The 19,271-nt window shown below is 43.8% G+C and overlaps 1 protein-coding gene across 2 annotated transcripts in view; it reads left to right on the plus strand.

The window, feature by feature from the left end:
- Positions 1-1,384: 1,384 nt before the first annotated feature.
- Positions 1,385-19,271, plus strand: part of ABRAXAS2 (abraxas 2, BRISC complex subunit) — a 154,463-nt gene continuing 136,576 nt past the window's right edge. The window contains exons 1-2 of one of the 2 annotated variants that reach the window (XM_029610611.1): positions 1,385-1,593; positions 16,442-16,532. In XM_029610611.1, the coding sequence (XP_029466471.1) occupies positions 1,522-1,593; positions 16,442-16,532 (163 nt within the window). In that variant the 5' untranslated portion in view covers positions 1,385-1,521. The remainder of the gene's footprint in view (positions 1,594-16,441; positions 16,533-19,271) is intronic. The other variant, XM_029610612.1, reaches the window with a different exon arrangement.

Here is a 19,271-nt window from a genome sequence, read left to right on the forward strand (position 1 = left end):
GGCATTTTCTTATGTTCTTATGTTCCACATCATTAATTGGGAAGCTCAACCAGTTTACTGAAAGGACACCTACCCAGAATGAAACATCCTAACTATACAAGAATCATCTGTAACTACTTACTTATTCAGAGATGGACTTTATTTTGCCTTAACTAATCAGTAAATTATTATTTAACACCCAGTGCCTGGTCCTGTCTGTTTATTCACAGCATCGTCCTCCAGGAGATGCCCCAGCTACCAATACACAAAAGGGAATCATTCACACCACTGTCTGGGCCATAGTTGAGTCTCTCCCCATAAAAGGAATCCCCCCAGAGAGCAAGATCCAAGCCTCAGATGGAGCAGCCCTAAAGTGTATAAATTAAATGTGTGCACTGAAGGCAGTAACCACACCCAAAAAAAGGGGTTACAGTTGTAACTAGACACTGAACAAACTTTAAAACCAGGCTGTCTGGTTCAAAAATGGTCAGTTGGTCACCCTACTTGAGGGCCACCAACCTGCTGTCCTCTACTCCACCAGGGGGCTGAACCCAATCCAGGACCTAACACCTCTCTGAGTAAATGGACCCTAAAGTCTGACTTGCAGGTTTTGCATTTTCACCATCGGTTGGAGACAGAGAACAGAGACTGGTTGCAGGTGGCACATGCTCTTATGTACCATAGGTACTGTGAAGCTTTTAGTCTCTGTCTCCATCTGCTGCAGGTGGAGTGGGGGAAAACCAATCGTCCAGATGATAAGGAACAGGAAACAGATCTGCTTTATAGGATAGGCTGGGTACTTGTGCTGGGTTTGATGGATATTAGTCTGACCCAGCAAGGCACTTATGTTCTTAACCCATTAGCTTTGTGTGCTTTGCATATTAAACTGGTGAGATGGGAGTCAAGCAATAACAATGTATTGGATTTATATTCCGCTTTTCAATATTTCAAAGCTGGTTAAAGTTCTTGACAATTCGCTGCTGTGTCATTGGCACAACTAATGGTCTGTGATTTCTACCCTCCTCTCATGGTGGATATAGAGAATTACCAGTGGAGCAGGTGCAGACAAAAACCATAAGAGAACGAATCGGCGCCCGGGACATGCAGAGGGGAAGCGAGGGATGAACTGGGGTGTTCCCTAATCTGTAATGTTATTTCACTACTATTAATACTGTGTATTTGTATTTCTTTTATTCCTCTTACTCAATCATTCTGCATATAACTTTGGCAATACGTGTAAAAGTGTCATGCTAATAAAGTTATCTGAATATGTGCGGCACTCACTTCCTTTTTTGGACTGCATTTCCCAGGAGTCTGTGCTGTGCGTGTGCAGCGGAAGTGTGCGTGATGCGAAGCGTGGGGGCCTGGTGGGAGTGAGCAGAGTACTGTCCCACCCTCTCGGAACACCTTTTCCCAGAGGTCTGAGCGGCGCTGACGTTTCAGTCACTGCGGTCCGCTTTTCCCAAGGATCAGTGCGTGCGCGGCGGAAGTGTGCGTGAGGCGTAGCGCGGGGCCTTGTGGGAGGCAGCGGAGCTCTCCATCATGGCGGCTTCCATGTCGGGGTACACTTTCAGTTCCGTGTGTTACCAGAGCGCCAACAGCGGCTCTGATCATGTATGTTCTGCCGGGGACGGGGTAGTGAGAGCAAGAGGGTGCCTTGAGCCTTTGGAAGAATGCGTTTTGACAATCTGGGGGAAGGGGAACGGAAGCTTTGAGGGTTTTTAGGGTGGGGGGCTAAAGGGAGTTCTGGAGGAAGGAAAAGAAAGCTCTGAGATTGTGGAAAGAGAAGGTCTTAGGGTTTTGTTTTTTTGCTGAGGGGGGTGGGGCTCTTAAAACGTAAGGAAAGCTGTGATAATGGGGAAAAGGGAGGTCTGAAAAATGTTGGGGGAAGGGGGAAGAAAAGTGCTGACGATGGGGAGGTCTGAGGATTCTTTTTAGGGTGAAAGGATTAAAGAAAGTTCTGAGCATGGGAAGCGGGAAAGGGGGGCTTTGAGGAGGAATATCTGAGTTTAGGGACCTTACACATATTTGATATATCAGCTGTAAAGCAGTCGTGTTTTCCTGAGCCGGAATGTGTCTGGCCAGGACTCTTACCTGCTGTAGCTATAATAACCGTGTGTGCTGTCATTTGTTGAGCTAGATCCATTTGCCTTTATAGTTTTGAGCCCTTGGCTCTTTTTCTCACAGTGGGAAAACTTTCGGAAATAGAGTGGCGTCACTGATGTTTTTGACTGAGTAAAGTCTGTGTGGTCAGAGATTTGTGGTGAGAAGGAAACTATTAATGTAAGTGAATATTGTCATAGGTAGGGTATAGTGAAGCCTCTTTCACTGATTTTGGAAGGATACACAATATATTGAAAAAGTAAGCAGGTAAGATTTGTTCTTGATGTGAAAGTCCATGCCATGGTTTGTTCTGTAGCGCTCTGAACACAGTCAGTATTTTAAGTCTTAATACTGAATGAGCAGATTGCAAAAATGTAAATAAAGAAGCAGTCCAGAGATTTTTGTTGTTTCTGATCGAGAAGTAGGATTTCAGGAGATGCCAGGATGTAAAATATTGTTTTGCTTTTTGTTGTGACAACGCTATTAATATTCCTGCTTTGGTAGTGTTCACCCTCCCCTGCCCCCTCCTCTGTCTCGATCACCCCACCCCCTCCTTCCACAAGTTATCTAGTTATTTGCTCCGTTTTTTTGAGCTTATGTTTTACACTGTTTCTTGTAAAGGCTTTGCCTATATATCCTTGTTGTAAGTTATCTGTAAACCTGCACGATGTGCAAACTGTTGCCGGTATATAAAATTAAATAAATAAATAATAAATATAATAGAATCTGATTTTAATGCTTCATTCTAAAGACAGCACCCTCAGCAGTATAATCTCTCAATATCATTTTAGTACAAGGGTGAAAATTTATTTAGAAAACTTAAGTGCCTTACTTTTTGCTTGCTTGTTGTTGCTGTTTCACTTATTTTATTTGCCTTTTTTTTTTTTAATTTAGCATTTTTTAAAAATACTTTATTTTTATAATACTTTACTTTTGCTTTTTTTGTCTCTATGTAACTTTTTGCTTTTCTGAATTTTGAGTATCAGGTCCCTAAATTTAGGCACCCAGGAGACCTGGCTCCCTGGATTTTTCCAAGCCCTGTACTGGGGCATAAGTTCAATACAATTGCCTGAATCCAAAGACTCATTGGCTGAGGTACAAGGTAATACAGCAGTATGAGATAAACAAAATCGACAAAAACAATAAAAATCACAGAAACAAAAGGAGCAGAAAATAATGACCCAAACGGACAGAAAGGCCTGGGCCTCAGAAAAAAAGTATTTTAACTAGTTTTCTAAAGTGCAAATACCTGATTGCCAGGCAATTGCTCCTCCCCCTCCCCTACCAACCCTCGCCCTCCTGAACCCTCTCCTATACTTTCCTATAAGTAACCCACTTAAATTTGTATTCTTTCCTGTAAATAGCACGTTACAGCCTCAACTCTTGTAAATAATCTGCCTAAACTTGTATATATTCCTCTAAATAGCTCGTTACAGTTTTAATGCTTTAATTTCTATGCCCCCTGCTCTATGTATAATCCTCCTTGTTTTCCCCTCCCTGTTGATTGTAATTTCTGCCTTTAGTTACAATGTGAACCGGTATGATGTTTGCATACTAATACCGTTATATAAAAGTTTTCAAATAAATAAATAAATAAGTTGTTTCAGACATGAGGGGCTATACCAGTGATGGCGAGCTCCAGTCCTCGAGTGCCATAAACAGGCCGGGTTTTCAGGATATCTACAATGAATATGCATATCTCTATTGTATGACATTGTATGAAAATCTGGCCTGTTATTGGCACTCTGGGACTGCAGTTTGCCATAACTGGGCTATACAATAACAGCTGAATTTTTTTTTAACCTATTTTGTCTCAAATGTTTAAGAAGTTGTCCTCTAAATAGATTACTGGGACAAAAGGAGGGCTCCTCTAAGAGAGTACCCTGTTATTAGCAAAGTAAAGACATAGGAGTTTAATATGCAAGTCAGCTTTGTAAATAAGTAGCATCTCTGCTCTGAAATACTTTGAACACCAGACAGGTGATATTAAACCACAAACAATATAATATAAGCAACTAATGTAATTTGGCACAAACCAGGGACATAGATTCCCTGTAACTGCACCCAACAGTACAAACAGTAGCATTATTAATTAATTTGAGTCAGCAAATATATTTAGATGGTAACCCAATCAAAATGGAATTACAAAAGTCAAGTCTGGTAGTAATTAATGCATGGACTATTTTGATAAAGTAGATATTAAAAAGTATAGATGAAATTTGAAACTCGGTCATTGGCTGGGAGTGGAAGGGTGTGTATGTGAGTGGTTAAAAAAGGTGTGTGTGTTGTGGAGCGCTAGGAGAGCGATCCCACTCCTGGGTGATGTGTGTCCTTGGGCCACGGCTCGACCCCAGGGGGCTCTGAAGAGGTGCCGCGGGAGGCGTGGCATGCCCGAGCATGGGCTGGACGGGAGCAGGGCTGGAGTGACATGGAAGACAGGCCCTCCTCCGGACCTGCACGCTTCGGAAGACCCAACAACGCAATGTTGGTCTTGTGAACAGTCCTCCGACTGTTCCTAGCCCTTTCGGACCTGCCGCAGGGTATGGCACGAAGCGGCAGGCTGGATGGAGGCCAGGGCAGCGAAGACTGGAACATGGATTCAGACGAGACTCAGGAACGACGTAGGCTCAGGCATAGACGTGGACTTCAGGAACGAGGTGCAGAAAGCAGACATGGACAGGCACAGACGTGGACTCAGGACGAAGTACTGGCTGCACAGAGGTGGAGTCAGGAACGAGGGCTGAAGGACGACATGGGCACTGTCCCTCAGGGCGCCCTACTCAGACCACCCGCGGGACTGAGTCGCGGACCACCCTGTGAGCGGGAGAGCACAGGGAAGAGCAGGTTGCTGCACTCCTGGCAGCTTCGAGGCAAGGATACGCTGCACTCCTGGCAGCTTCGAGGCAAGGATACGCTGCACTCCTGGCAGCTTCGAGGCAAGGATCCGCTGCACTCCTGGCAGCTTCGAGGCAAGGATCCGCTGCACTCCTGGCAGCTTTGAGGCAAGGATCCGCTGCACTCCTGGCAGCTTTGAGGCAAGGATCCGCTGCACTCCTGGCAGCTTTGAGGCAAGGATACGCTGCACTCCTGGCAGCTTTGAGGCAAGGATACGCTGCACTCCTGGCAGCTTTGAGGCAAGGATACGCTGCACTCCTGGCAGCTTTGAGGCAAGGATACGCTGCACTCCTGGCAGCTTTGAGGCAAGGATACGCTGCACTCCTGGCAGCTTTGAGGCAAGGATACGCTGCACTCCTGGCAGCTTTGAGGCAAGGATACGCTGCACTCCTGGCAGCTTTGAGGCAAGGATACGCTGCACTCCTGGCAGCTTTGAGGCAAGGATACGCTGCACTCCTGGCAGCTTTGAGGCAAGGATACGCTGCACTCCTGGCAGCTTCGAGGCAGGTTAAAGCATCAGGATCAGGAACAAGGATTAAGACAGACCTCAGTGCTGGAACAAGGACATCTGGAACAGCAGGAACACGGATACTGGAACAGGAGACACACCTCAGGGCTGGAACATGGACATCTGAAACAGCAGGAACATCAGGACTGGAACACAAGTATTGGATCAAAAGACAGACCTTGGGACTGGAACGGCAAGCAGACATCAGGACTGGACGAGGAGCTCCGACAGGTAACAAGAAACATAGGACCTTGCAGAAGTGCTGGACCACGGACGACTTCCTGGAGCGAAGGATCTCAGGCGTGACCAACTCCTTACGAAGGCAAAGACAGACTGAAAGCTGAGCCCTTTAGTAGGGCTGAGGTGGACAACGCCCAGGGAGGGGTCAGCAGGGGGCCACACCTGGCTGGCCCTTGAAGAGGAGCAGAGAGACGCGAGCTCGCGCCCTAGGGAGCTGGAGAGAAGAGCTGGAAGCTGGTGGCGTCCTCAGCCACGTGGAAGGCCAGGGAAGCAGTGGAGCAGCCCTGGGCTGGAGCTGGGTGAAGGCAGGTCAGTGGAGCAGCTCCCAGCTGCAAGGACAGAAGCAGGAAGAAGCAGTGAGAGGTAAGGCTGGCTGCAGGCACCGGCAGAGAGAACAGAGAGCTGCAAGGATTGAAGCAGGAGAAGGGCTGACTGCAGGAACAGCTCCATGCCGTGAAGACAGCCCCAGGAGGAGAGGTAAGACTGCAGGCAGAGCAGAGAGCTGTAACAGGCTGCAGGCACTGGCAGGGATGACTTCCCAGCCAGGCAAGGACCCGGGCTGTAGCAGGCACCAGCAGAGACGGCCTGCTGACTGAAGGGCCCGGGATCGCAGCAGCACGTCGGGGGAAGGCAGGAACAGAGAAGCCGGCCGCATGGGAACAGCTGCGGGGACAGCCCCAGCTGATTCAGGGAGAAAGCAGGCAGCAGCGTCAGCAGCCCGACTGGCTGTCTGTGAGAAGGTAAGAGCCTGCCCACGCTTCTTGCGGGCAGGAGCATAACAGTGTGTGTGTGTGTATGTTTGTGTATATATATATATATATATATATACACACACACACACATCTTTTTTAACCACACCACACATATATATATATATTCTTGTTGCCATCTCCTCCTGCTGTTAAATGTATATGTTCATTTTCATTCAGTACATTTGTAGACAGTTTACAAGTGTAAATTTCCTACCCATTGAGTTCTACAATCATTATTTCCTGCAGCCAGGAATTATTTGTGCATAATTCTAGAAAGCGTTATATAGAATAAAGTCTATTTTGTGCATCATGGAAGAAATGTTGTCCTTAAGGAATTGGAAGGTTCCCCCATTGAAGTTATTACAGCAAGGAGAAAAAAAAGAACTATGAAGGGAGAGGACTGTAAGGTTAAATACACAATAATTACTCGGAGAGAATTTTTTTAAAAGTATTCTTTTGATCCATTAAATGAATGTTTGTTGTGTCTACACTTACCATTGTATCTGACTTTCTGGTTGACCAGGTTACTGATATTCTTTCCTCGATAAAATCCTGGCTTGAAGAAGCTTTTTCCCTAACTAATTCCATTTGCCATCAGCTTTGTGTCTGGGGGAGGTGGGAGGAGAGAGTTTCCCTGTAGCAAAGTGCTCCCTGCAGTCAGTCAAGGTCCAGTGGGAGCACTGAGAAGAGAGGATCACCTTGCTGGTGGCTGAAAGGAATCAGTAAGTTCTGCTTGGGAAATTTTTTAAAAGAATTGGGGAGAAGTAAATTATTGGGCTATATTATTTAGTGTTTTTGTGCTTTAAATGGTCAATACGGCAGCTAATAAGCAGAAGTTAGTGTACTTGTATTTCCTTACCCTCCCACCCACCCCTAGCTCATCCTTTAATTTATAGGCAGGTGCCACTTTCACAGTATGAAAAAAAAAATCGGCTTTCTAACTTCACCTCATGAATTCCCCACACCTTATTCAAAGTTTGATCATTCTCTTGTAGGCCACTGCCACTATCTGGTAGTGGCGTTTGACAAAGTTCCTCATGAGAGGCTTCTAGGAAAAGTAAAAAGTCATGGGATAGGTGGCGATGTCCTTTCGTGGATTACAAACTGGCTAAAAGACAGGAAACAGAGAGTAGGATTAAATGGACAATTTTCTCAGTGGGAGTGGGCAGTGGAGTGCCTCAGGGATCTGTATTGCGACCCTTACTTTTCAATATATTTATAAATGATCTGGAAAGAAATACGATGAGTGAGGTAATCAAATTTGCAGATGATACAAAATTGTTCAGAGTAGTTAAATCACAAGCAGATTGTGATAAATTGCAGGAAGACTTTGAGAGACTGGAAGATTGGGCATCCAAATGGCAGATGAAATTTAATGTGGATAAGTGCAAGGTGATGCATATAGGGAAAAATAATCCATGCTGAAGTTACATGATGTTAGGTTCCAGATTAGGAGCTATCACCCAGGAAAGAGATCTAGGCGTCATAGTGGATAATGCATTGAAATCCTTGGCTCAGTGTGCTCTGGTGGTCTAAAAAGCAAAGAGAATATTAGGAATTATTAGGAAGGGAATGTGAATAAAATGGCAAATGTCATAATGCCTCTGTATCACTCCATGGTGAAGACCGCACCTTGAGTACTGTGTACAATTCTGATCGCCGCATCTCAAAAAAGATAGTTTTGATGGAGAAGGTACAGAGAAAGGTGACCACAATGATAGAAGTGAAACATAGAAGACCAAACGGCCCATCCAGTCTGCCCAGCAAGGTTCGCACTTTTTTTTTCTCATACTTATCTGTTTCTCTTGGCTCTTAGTAACCTTTTGGTTCTATTTCCCTTCCACCCCCACCATTAATGTAGAGAGCAGTGTTGGAATTGCATCTAAGTGAAATATCTAGCTTAATTAATTAGGGGTAGTAACTGCCGCAATAAGCAAGCTACACCCATGCTTATTTGTTTACCTAGACTATGTTATTCAGTCCTTGTTGGTTGTTGTCTGTATATAGATCCACTTTTCTTCATTCCCCCTGCCATTGAAGCAGAGAGCTATGCTGGATATGCGTGAAATAGCTGTCTTTCTCCCCTGCTGTTGAAGCAGAGAGCTATGCTGGATATGAGTGAAGTATCGCTCTTTCTCCCCTGCCGTAAGCAGAGAGCTATGCTGGATATGCATTGAAAGTGAAGTATCAGGCTTATTTGGTTTGGGGTAGTAACCGCCGTAACAAGCAAGCTATTCCCCGCTTTTTTGTGAATGCAAATCCTTTTTTCCAGATTTCCTCTTGCCGTTCAAGCTTAGAGCAGTGTTGGAGTCGCATTAACTGTGTGTGTGTTTGAGTAAGGGTATTATCTCCAGGTAGTAGCCATCATTCCCGCGAGCCACCCACTCTTCATTCACGTCCTCCAGACTTTATGGATCCACAGTGTTTATCCCACGCCCCTTTGAAGTCCTTCACAGTTCTGGTCTTCACCACTTCCTCCGGAAGGGCATTCCAGGCATCTACCACCCTCTCCGTGAAGAAATACTTCCTGACATTGGTTCTGAATCTTCAGCTTCAAATCATGACCCCTGGTTCTGTTGATTTTTTTCAGGCGGAAAAGGTTTGTCGTTGTCTTTGGATCATTAAAACCTTTCAAGTATCTGAAAGTCTGTATCATATCACCTTTGCTCCTCCTTTCCTCCAGGGTGTACATATTTAGATTCTTCAATCTCTCCTCATAAGTCATTCGATGAAGACCCTCCATCTTTTTGGTTGCCCTTCTCTGGACCACCTCCATCTTGTCTCTGTCTCTTTGGAGATACGGTCTCCAGAACTGAACACAGTACTCCAGGTGAGGCCCTTGAAATTCTGAGGATACATCAGTCTTTTGCTCCAGTCTAGTCATGGCATTACTCAACCCATTACTGCATCCCACCGAGTTGGTATTTGCAGTTGATCTTCTATACTCTGGGATGGCGAGCCCTCCTGCCCTATCGCCACTCCCACATCAATGGTTGGCGACTGGGCTACGCCATTTTCTAAACTGCGTTGGGCTGGTGGTGGTCGGCTATCCGGGCTTAGGGATGCTTCGTCCTGAGAGCCACTCACATCTCCAAATTGTGTGGCTCCAACGGATTCCTCAGCTCCCCGAGTCTCCAGTTGTGTCGGGAACTTATTGATTTCGAGCTGAGTCAGGGAAGACATTATGGGTGCTGAGGGAAACACCCTAATTTTTCCCTTTCTCTTCGCTGGCATAATTAAGAAAAACTCTTATCACGTTCCTTGACTTCTATGTCACAAGACCCTAATCCGGGGAGAGTCCAATTAAAACATTGAAGAAAAAGAGAAGAGAAAATTTCTTCACAAGCAATACAAACTAATTCGAACTAAGTCGAACAAAGTCACGCGCGCCCAACGCCGGTGGCAGCGCCGCGCCACAGGAGCACGGTTTTTATGCAGATCTTCCGGCGCCTCCCTCTGACATCAGGAACAGATTATCACAAGGCAGTCTTTCTCTTTCAGGCAATACAAATTATCTCTCTCTAGTACGAGTAAGCGGGAAATTCCTCGCAGACAGCCTCCCTGCACCTTTCATAGTATATGCCATCCAGTGTCTTTGTACCAAGATTTGTGTAGGCAGGACAAAGGAGATAGTTAAAATTAGACTTGTGTAACACCGAAGCAGTTTACACACATCAAAATTACAAGCTCTGATGGTTGACAACTGTACTGCTAATCATCACAAGTAGGATTATCTGAGTTGGTCCATGTTGGGCCCACATTCTAGTACATTACAGTTCACGAGCAAAACCGAATTCCAGGGAACAACTTTGGATTTTCACACTGGAATCTGTACAACCCAGATTCAACGCACAATTAAGCTCTGGAATTTTGTTTGCAGAGGATGTGGTTAGTGTAACTGGGTTTAAAAAAGGTTTGGATAAATTCTTGGAGGAGAAGTCCATTAACTGCTATTAATCAAGTTGACTTAGGGAATAGCCACTGCTATTACTGGCATCAGTAGCATGGGATCGTCTTAGTGTTTGGGTACTTGACAAAGTTCCTCATGAGAGGCTTCTAGGAAAAGTAAATGTCATGGGATAGGTGGCAATGTCCTTTCGTGGATTGCAAACTGGCTAAAAGACAGGAAACAGAGAGTAGGATTAAATGGACAATTTTCTCAGTGGAAGGGAGTGGACAGTGGAGTGCCTCAGGGATCTGTATTGGGACCCTTACTTTTCAATATAGTTATAAATGATCTGGAAAGAAATACGACGAGTGAGATAATCAAATTTGCAGATGACACAAAATTATTCAAAGTAGTTAAATCACAAGCAGATTGTGATAAATTGCAGGAAGACCTTGTGAGTGGAAAATTGGGCATCCAAATGGCAGATGAAATTTAATGTGGATAAGTGCAAGGTGATGCATATAGGGAAAAATAACCCATGCTATAATTACACAATGTTGGGTTCCATATTAGGTGCTACAACCCAATAAAGCGATCTAGGCATCATGGTGGATAACACATTGAAATCGTCGGTTTAGTGTGCTGCGGCAGTCAAAAAAGCAAACAGAATGTTGGGAATTATTAGAAAGGGAATGGTGAATAAAATGGAAAATATCATAATGCGTCTGTATCGCTCCATGGTGAAGACTGCACCTTGAATACTGTGTACAATTCTGGTCGCCGTATCTCAAAAAAGATATAATTGCGATGGAGAAGGTACAGAGAAGGGCTACCAAAATGATAGGGGGAATAGAACAGCTCCCCTAGAAGGAAAGACTAAAGGTTTAGGACATTTCAGGTTGGAGAAGAGATGGCTGAGGTGGGATATGATAGAGATGTTTAAAATCATGAGAGGTCTAGAACGGGTAGATGTGAATCGGTTATTTATTCTTTCAGATAATAGACTAGGGGGCACTCCATGAAGTTAGTATGAGGCACATTTAAAACTAATCGGAGAAAGTTATTTTTTAGTCAACGCACAATTAAACTCTGGAATTTGTTGCCAGAGGATGTGGTTAGTGCAGTTAGTATAGCGGTGTTTAAAAAAGGATTGGATAAGTTCTTGGAGGAGAAGTCCATTACCTGCTATTAAGTTCACTTAGAAAATAGCCACTGCCATTAGCAATGGTAACATGGAATAGACTTAGTTTTTGGGTACTTGCCAGGTTCTTATGGCCTGGATTGGCCACTGTTGGAAACAGGATGCTGGGCTTGATGGACCCTTGGTCTGACCCAGTATGGCATTTTCTTATGTTCTTTTCTTATGTTCTTAAGGACCTGTACAAGGGGATAATCATTTCCCTTTTCTTACTTGATATTCCTCTCTCTATGCAGCCCAGCATTCTTCTGGTTTTAGCTTTGTCTCATTGTTTCGCCAACTTCAGATCATTAGACACCATCACCCCAAGGTCTCTCTCCTGCTCCGTGCACATCAGCCTTTCTCCCCCCATCGAATACAGTTCATTCGGATTTCCACTCCCCATATGCATGACTCTGCACTTCTTGGCATTGAATCTCAGCTGCCATATCTTCGACCACTCTTCCAGGTTCCTTAAATCCCGTCTCATTCTCTCCACTCCTTCCGGTGTGTCCACTCTGTTGCAGATCTTAGTGTCATCCGCAAAAAGACAAAACCTTACCTTCTATCCCGTCCGCAATGTCGCTCACAAAGATATTGAACAGGACCGGTCCCAACACCGATCCTTGCGGTACACCGCTTAAAACCGTTCTCTCTTCACAGAGAGTTCCATTTACCATCACACATTTGTCTTCTGTCCATCAACCAGTTTGCAATCCAGGCCACCACCTCGGCACTCACTCCTAAGATTCTCATTGTATTCACAAGCCTCCTGTGCGAGACCGTATCAAAAGCTTTGCTGAAATCCAAGTAGATGACATCGAGTGCTATTCCTTGGTTACCCACTCAAAAAAGTCAATCAGATTTGTCTGACAGGATCTTCCCCTGGTGAATCCATGCTGCCTCTGGTCCAGCAATTCTCCCGACTGTAGATAGTTCACTATTCTCTCTTTCAACAGTGACTCCATTACTTTTCCCACCACCGTAGTGAGGCTAACTGGTCTGTAGTTACCAGCCTCTTCTCTGTTCCCACTCTTGTGAAGCGGGACCACCACCACTCTTCTCCAGTCACTCGGTACCACTCCCGTTTCTAAGGATCTATTGAACAGGTCACACAGCGGACCCGCAAGCACATCTCTGTGCTCCTTCAGTTTCCTGGGTGAACCTCATCAGGCCCCATGGCTTTGTCCACTTTCAGTTTCCCCAGCTCTTCCCATACATTTTCTACTGTAAATGGAGTTACATTAGTCCACTCCCCTCCAGTTTCTTGGTAACTAGCGACGGTCCTTTTCCAGGGTCCTCTTTAGTGAACACAGAACTGAAGTATTCGTTTAATATTTCTGCCATTTCTTTGTCTCTCTCCACACATTGATCCTTTCCACCTTTCAATTTCACTATACCACTTTGAACTTTTCTCTTTTCACTGATATATCTGAAAAATGTTTTGTCACCTCTCTTTACGTCCTTGGCAATCCTCTCTTCCGCTTGACTTTTTGCCGTCTTGATTAATTTCTTCATCTCCCTCAGTTCTGCCAGATATTCTTCTTTGTGCTCCTCCCTTTGGGATCTTTTATATTTCTTGAACGCTGTTCTTTTAGCCTTTATTTTGTCAGCCACCTCCTTTGAGAACCAGATAGGTTTCATTTTTCTTTTGCTGCTCTTTACTTTTCTAACATATAGATTAGTTGCCTGCTCCTTTTAGATTGGTCCACTGTTGATCCACACCTCTCTCGTTCTCCCAGCCTTTTAGTTCTTCTTCCAGGTACTTCCCCATTTCATCAAAGTCCGTGTTTTTGAACTGCAAAACTTGGGTCTTTGTGCTTCTTTTCCGTATCCTTTTTGTGATATTAAACCATACCGTTTGATGATCACTGGTGCTGATGTGGGCGCCCACCTGGACATCAGAGACATTATCTCCATTAGTGAGCACTAAGTTGAGTATAGCTCCTTCTCTCGTGGGTTCCATTACCATTTGTTTGAACAAAGCTACTTGCAGGGCATCCACTATTTCTCTACTATTATTAGATTCTGCAGATGGGATTTTCCAGTCTACATCTGGCATATTAAAGTCTCCAACGATCACCACTTCTCCCTTCTTTCCTATCTTTTGGATGTCTTCAACCAGATCTCTGTCCAGCTCTTCCTTTTGGTTTGGAGGCCTGTAAACCACTCCAATAAAAATGGTTGCCCCATCTTTTTTTAGGTCGGCCCATAGTGCTTCTTCATTGCTCCATCTTCCTTGCAGCTCAGATGCTTGGGTATTGTTTCTGACATAAAGAGCCACTCCTCCCCCTTTCCTATCCTCTCTGTCCTTCCTTAAGTTATAGCCCGGTATTGCCGTATCCCAGTCATGAGATTCCGTAAACCACGTTTCTGTGACAGCAACAACGTCCAAGTCCGCCTTCAGCATTAGGGCTTGCAGATCTGGGATTTTATTGCCCAAACTACGAGCATTTGTGCTCACAGCTTTCCAGCTTTCTTCATTCAGTTTACTGCTGTTCCTGGACTCCTTTTCTGACCTCTTTAGTTGAGTTTTGTTATCCTCTTTTCCCTTTGCATTTGTGCAAGGGAAAAGATTAGTGCCTCTGATGACAGTCATCCATCATAGTGAGCTTTTTTCTTTTGGTTTCTGATCTGGAATTTTTGTATGCATTGGGTTTAAAAGCTTGACTAGTACCCACTTTCAACCTCCCTCCCTGAGTGGGATTCAAACTCATGGCCTTTGGCGTATGGAGACCCCTCTGCCTCACTGCCTGCCACCTATGATAAAGGGGATGGAACAGCTCCCCTATGAGGAAAGACTAAAGAGGTTAGGGGTGTTCAGCTTGGAGAGGAGATGGCCGCGGTGTTTAAAATCATAAGAGGTCTAGAATGGGTAAATGTGAATCGATTAATTACTCTTTCGGATAATAGAAGGACTAGGGGGCACTCCATGAAGTTAGCATGTGGCACATTTAAAACTAATCGGAGAAAGTTCTTTTTCACTCAACTCCTAATTAAGCTCTGGAATTTGTTGCCAGGGGATGTGGTTGGTGCAGTTAGTGTAGCTGGGTTTAAAAAAAGATTTGGATAAGTTCTTGGAAGAGAAGTCCATTACCTGCTATTAATCAAGTTGACTTAGAAAATAGCCACTGCTATTACTTGCATCAGTAGCATGGGATCTTCATAGTGTTTGGGTACTTGCCAGGTACTTGTGGCCTAGATTGGTGACTGATTGAAACAGGATGCTAGGCTTGATGGAGACTTGGTCTGACCCAGTATGGCAATTTCTTATGTTCTTAAAGTCTTAGAAATTGTTTGATCAAATTTGGAAAAATTACGAAGTTAGCTTATGTGTATTGTACTGTCCTCTAGACATGATGATTTCTATGTCCATGTGGACCTTCCAACAATAGGCAAAGTCCTGGTCCTATTGCCAACTTTAGCAACGTTATACCTTACACAGGAGATCACCAGACCAAGACATGATGCCAGCCATTTGGTTTTTTTCCCCCTGAATAATGATATTTTTCTGACCTTATTTGGAATACTATGTGCAGTTCTGGAGACCGTACCTTCAAATTGATATAAACTAGTTGGGATTGATCTAGTGGTCTTCATTCTAAGGCATATGGGAATAGACTTAAAGAGCTAAACGTGTTTACCCTAGAGGAAAGGCGAGATAGGGGAGAGATGATAGAGATATTTAAATTACCTCCATGCTCAGGAGGCAGGCTTTTTCAACTGAAAGGAGGCTCTGGAGTTGAGGAGTCATGGGATGAGGGTGGATGTGGGAGTAATCTAAGGAAATATTTCTTTTCAGAGAGGATAGTGGATGCAAGGGACAGCCTCCCTGTGAAGGTGGTGGAGACAAAAATAGTATCTGAATTCAGGAATGAATTGATAAACAAGGGATCTCTAAGGGAGTGATAGAGATTGTGAGGCTGAATTAATTGATGTGGATGGACAGATTAGACAGGCCATACAGTCTTTTTCTGCTGTCATGTTCTTATGTTCAGTCTGTTTTTAAAGATCAAATAATTGCTCTCCACTTGGATATTTGAATGTTTGTCATTCCAGAGATTAGGGCAATGACACTTTAAAGCCATTCTAAGCGTCAAGGCTAGTCTTACTGTAGATGGAGGGGTAACCACCAGGCGTCTGAGAGGAACTTAAGTTCCTTCCTGGTGTATAAAGAATTAGCAGGTCTCTGTTGCACAAGGACCTTCTCATTCAGCTGTTTGAACCCGATCGAAAGAATAGGTAACCAATACAAGTCGTCAATTAGAGAATCACGGCCTAGTGATGTTCAGAGTTTCACGCACATCTCAGCCTCACAGCAGGTTGCTATCAGCAGCTGCGATACCAATCATGAGGACAGCTGAGAGGTTTTCTTAGATTCCTCTGCTATTGGTCTAGGGATTTAAGTTTGTTTGTTTATTTAGATGTGCCATTTCTTAGCATTGGTGGCCTCTCTGGCTTTGAAATTATTTTTATGGGCTTCATGGTATGAAATATATCTGAGGAGGAGGAGAATCTTTCAGTTGATTGATCACTGCTACTTGATTGCCATGATTAGGAAATGATAATTGCCCATTTGTACTGCAGATCTTGATTGAAGAACTATAGAGATCCATAGTTAAAGGCTTTGCCTGGGTAACTTTGAATTTGAATATTTAAATCCTCTGACCAGCTAACTTCTTTGTCTGGATAAATTGCTACCTGCATAAAGCTTACCTGGAGAAGGGGGCTTAACTTTAGCTGATGAGGACTGATATTCTGCTATTCAGCTAAAGTTAGATGGGTAAGTCTAGTCAGAAAAATTGTTGTTACCCAGATAACTATTCTGCTGACTGGCCCAATGAATATCAACCTCATTTACAGGCAAGTAACTAACTATTTGTTTTGGTTTGTTGTAGGAAGGCTTCCTGCTGGGTGAGGTAAGACAAGAAGAGACCTTCAGCATCAGTGACTCCCAAATAAGCAACAATGAACTTGTGCAGGTCATTGGTAAGTGGAGATTCTGCTGCTGTCTTCTAATCTTCTCTTCAGGGTTTGATTTTTATTTATAATGAAACTGCCAATCATATGACTTTATAATGTGGAATGTGAGGCTAACAATAGAAAACAACAAAGCTTTGCAGAGAGTAAGAATTGCATAGTCTGGAGTAGAATTATTATATGATTGAGGAGTAAGTGTATAAAAAACGACATCCCTTTGCCTCTCTGAAATCCTCAACCTTATTCTGAAGTGCTGCTCTCATTTTAGCATTCTCTTCTTCTCATGGCTGGGGTGTGCTATGAGACAAATCCTGGCTGTCACCTCAGTGCCATTTTCTCCTCCACACATTTCCGTCCTCTTATCTAGCACATCGGTTTCTTCTCTTTCTCTCTGGGTTGCCATCTTCATACAACATATATTTTTTGCTTCAGACTTTGATACTTTGATAGGGAGGAGGAATAGCCTAGTGGTTAGAGCAGTGGACTGTGAACCAGGAGACCAGGGTTCAAGTCCTGCTGTCACTCCTTGTGACCTTGGGCAAGTCACTTTACCCTCCATTGCCTCAGGTACAAAAACTTAGATTGTGAGCCCTCTGGGGATAGGGAAATACCTGCAGTACCTGAATGTAAACCGGTGTGATATCTCGATTGAGATCGAATGTCGGTATATAAAAATAATAAATAAATACTTGCTTGTTCTTCTTCCCATCCTAATTGCTGATTTCATCTTTTAGGTTGATGACTCCTCTACCTTTCACTTCTTTGATTTTTACCAATAGGTTTCCTCTTTCATTTGCTAGGATGGCCGTGCCCTTCTCTGTTTTTACTAAAAAACCAAAGCATCCTGTGCGACTGTCATCTTTTCATAGTAACATAGTCATTTTGTCAGCAAAAGACCAAAATGGTGCATCCAGTCTGCCCAGCAAGCTTCTTATGGAAGTATCTGCAGCTCTGAGCCACTCCATGCAGGTTACCTCCATGTTTCTCTTTTACTGAGTAATTAGCCTGCTTGATGTGCAGCCCTGTGCTTTCTCCCTTTTGTCTGCATATCCGTACCCCAGACTGTAAAAGTCAGGGCCCGTGTTGGTTGTCATCTGAATCCAATTCCTCTTTCCACCCCCCACCCCGCTGTCAAAGTGGAGACTAATGTTGCAGTTGCAACAACGCAATGTTACTGGCTTTAAAAAAAAGTTTGGATAAGTTCCTAAAGATTAAATGCATAAACTGCTATGACGGTAATTAATAAGCAATTGTAGCTTGTGATCTATCTAATGTTTGGGTACTTGTGTCTTGGATTGGCCACTGTTGGAAACAGGATGCTGAGCTCAATGGACCCTTGGTGTGACCCAGTATGGCATGTTCTTATGTTAAGGGTAGTAACTGCAAGCAGGTTTGGGGGTACAGGGGTCTGTCTGCTACAAGACACTGCCAGCTGCCCTCTCACATTTCTTGCAATCCTAAGTTAGGGAATAGACAACGTGTATTCTCCTCAGAAATAGACTTTTATTTATCAAATTTGGCAGGATATAGCATTTAGAAAATAACAATTCCTATCTCTAACATCCTGGCCACTAAGCACCAGTTTTCCCTAAAGAAAGTTCTGTATCATGTGTGTTAGCAAAGCATGCCATAAACCTTAGCCTGCTTAATATGTTAATAATTAGGACTAACTTACTCACCCTGGGTCTCGACTTCAGGCAATATCTCTGTTCACCTCTGAAGAGAGCTGGAGAATGTGGGCAGAGGAGAGGGTTGCTTCCTGTGCTTGGCCTCAGCTGTATGACGTATGACTACCAATGATGACGACATCAACATGAGACAGGAATAATGCAACAACAATAATAATAATAATCATAGTACTTATAAGGAATTATAGTAATAAAATGGTAGTAATGTAATAGATATGAGGAATGGTAAAAAGTATAATGAACAAAGATAAATGTAATAGGAAATATATACGGGTGATAAGCAATTAATATAGTTCTCACATGGTGCATACTGTAGAAATATGAGGTAGGGATATCATCTCAGACTTGAGGTAGAGAATATGTATGTGCAACCCTCCTTTCTTAGTCTGGAAAGTGATGAAGTGTGATCACTGATTATTTGCTACCTCATACGGTTCCAGAGATGGGGTCTGTGGGAGGTTTTATGGAGAGATCTTTCCCATATGAATCTCATTAGGGTCCTTATCCTGTTAAAGAGGGTGACTGAAAATAGCAGGCGGGCTACGCTCACCATGACTAGGTAAGGCATAAGATAGTTTACAAACTGACTATAAATTATCTTCATCTCTGGAATCATAATTGTAGTCAGCAGTTTCTGCTGTGTCTTGGTCTAGACAGTTCCACTGTGTGAGAGAGTTTGTAGCCTAAAAGATATATCAGGTTTTCATCAAAGTTGATTTCATGGCCCTGAAACACATCTAAGATTTCTGTCTCCGTGGGAACTGGGTCTGGTTCTAGGTAGTACAAGGACACCCCCCCCCCAGTAACTATTGAGTTCTTAGGTACTGTGACTAAAGAAACATTACTGGGTAAGGGAACCTTACTGGTAACATCGTGCTTATTAGAAATAGCAAGTTCTTTCAGAGGGGGCTAACTAACCAAACGTAATTTACAACAGCAACCTTGGTTTTGGAGAATTCATCATACTTTGTTACGGTAATCTTACATTTCTCTTGGATGTTGTCTGAGGACAAACCACACAGAGCTTCTGTAGTATGCTTAAGGAAAGGCTTACCGGGAC

The sequence above is a fragment of the Rhinatrema bivittatum genome, chromosome 7 (genome assembly GCF_901001135.1).
Source record: "Rhinatrema bivittatum chromosome 7, aRhiBiv1.1, whole genome shotgun sequence".
Lineage (NCBI taxonomy): Eukaryota > Metazoa > Chordata > Amphibia > Gymnophiona > Rhinatrematidae > Rhinatrema > Rhinatrema bivittatum.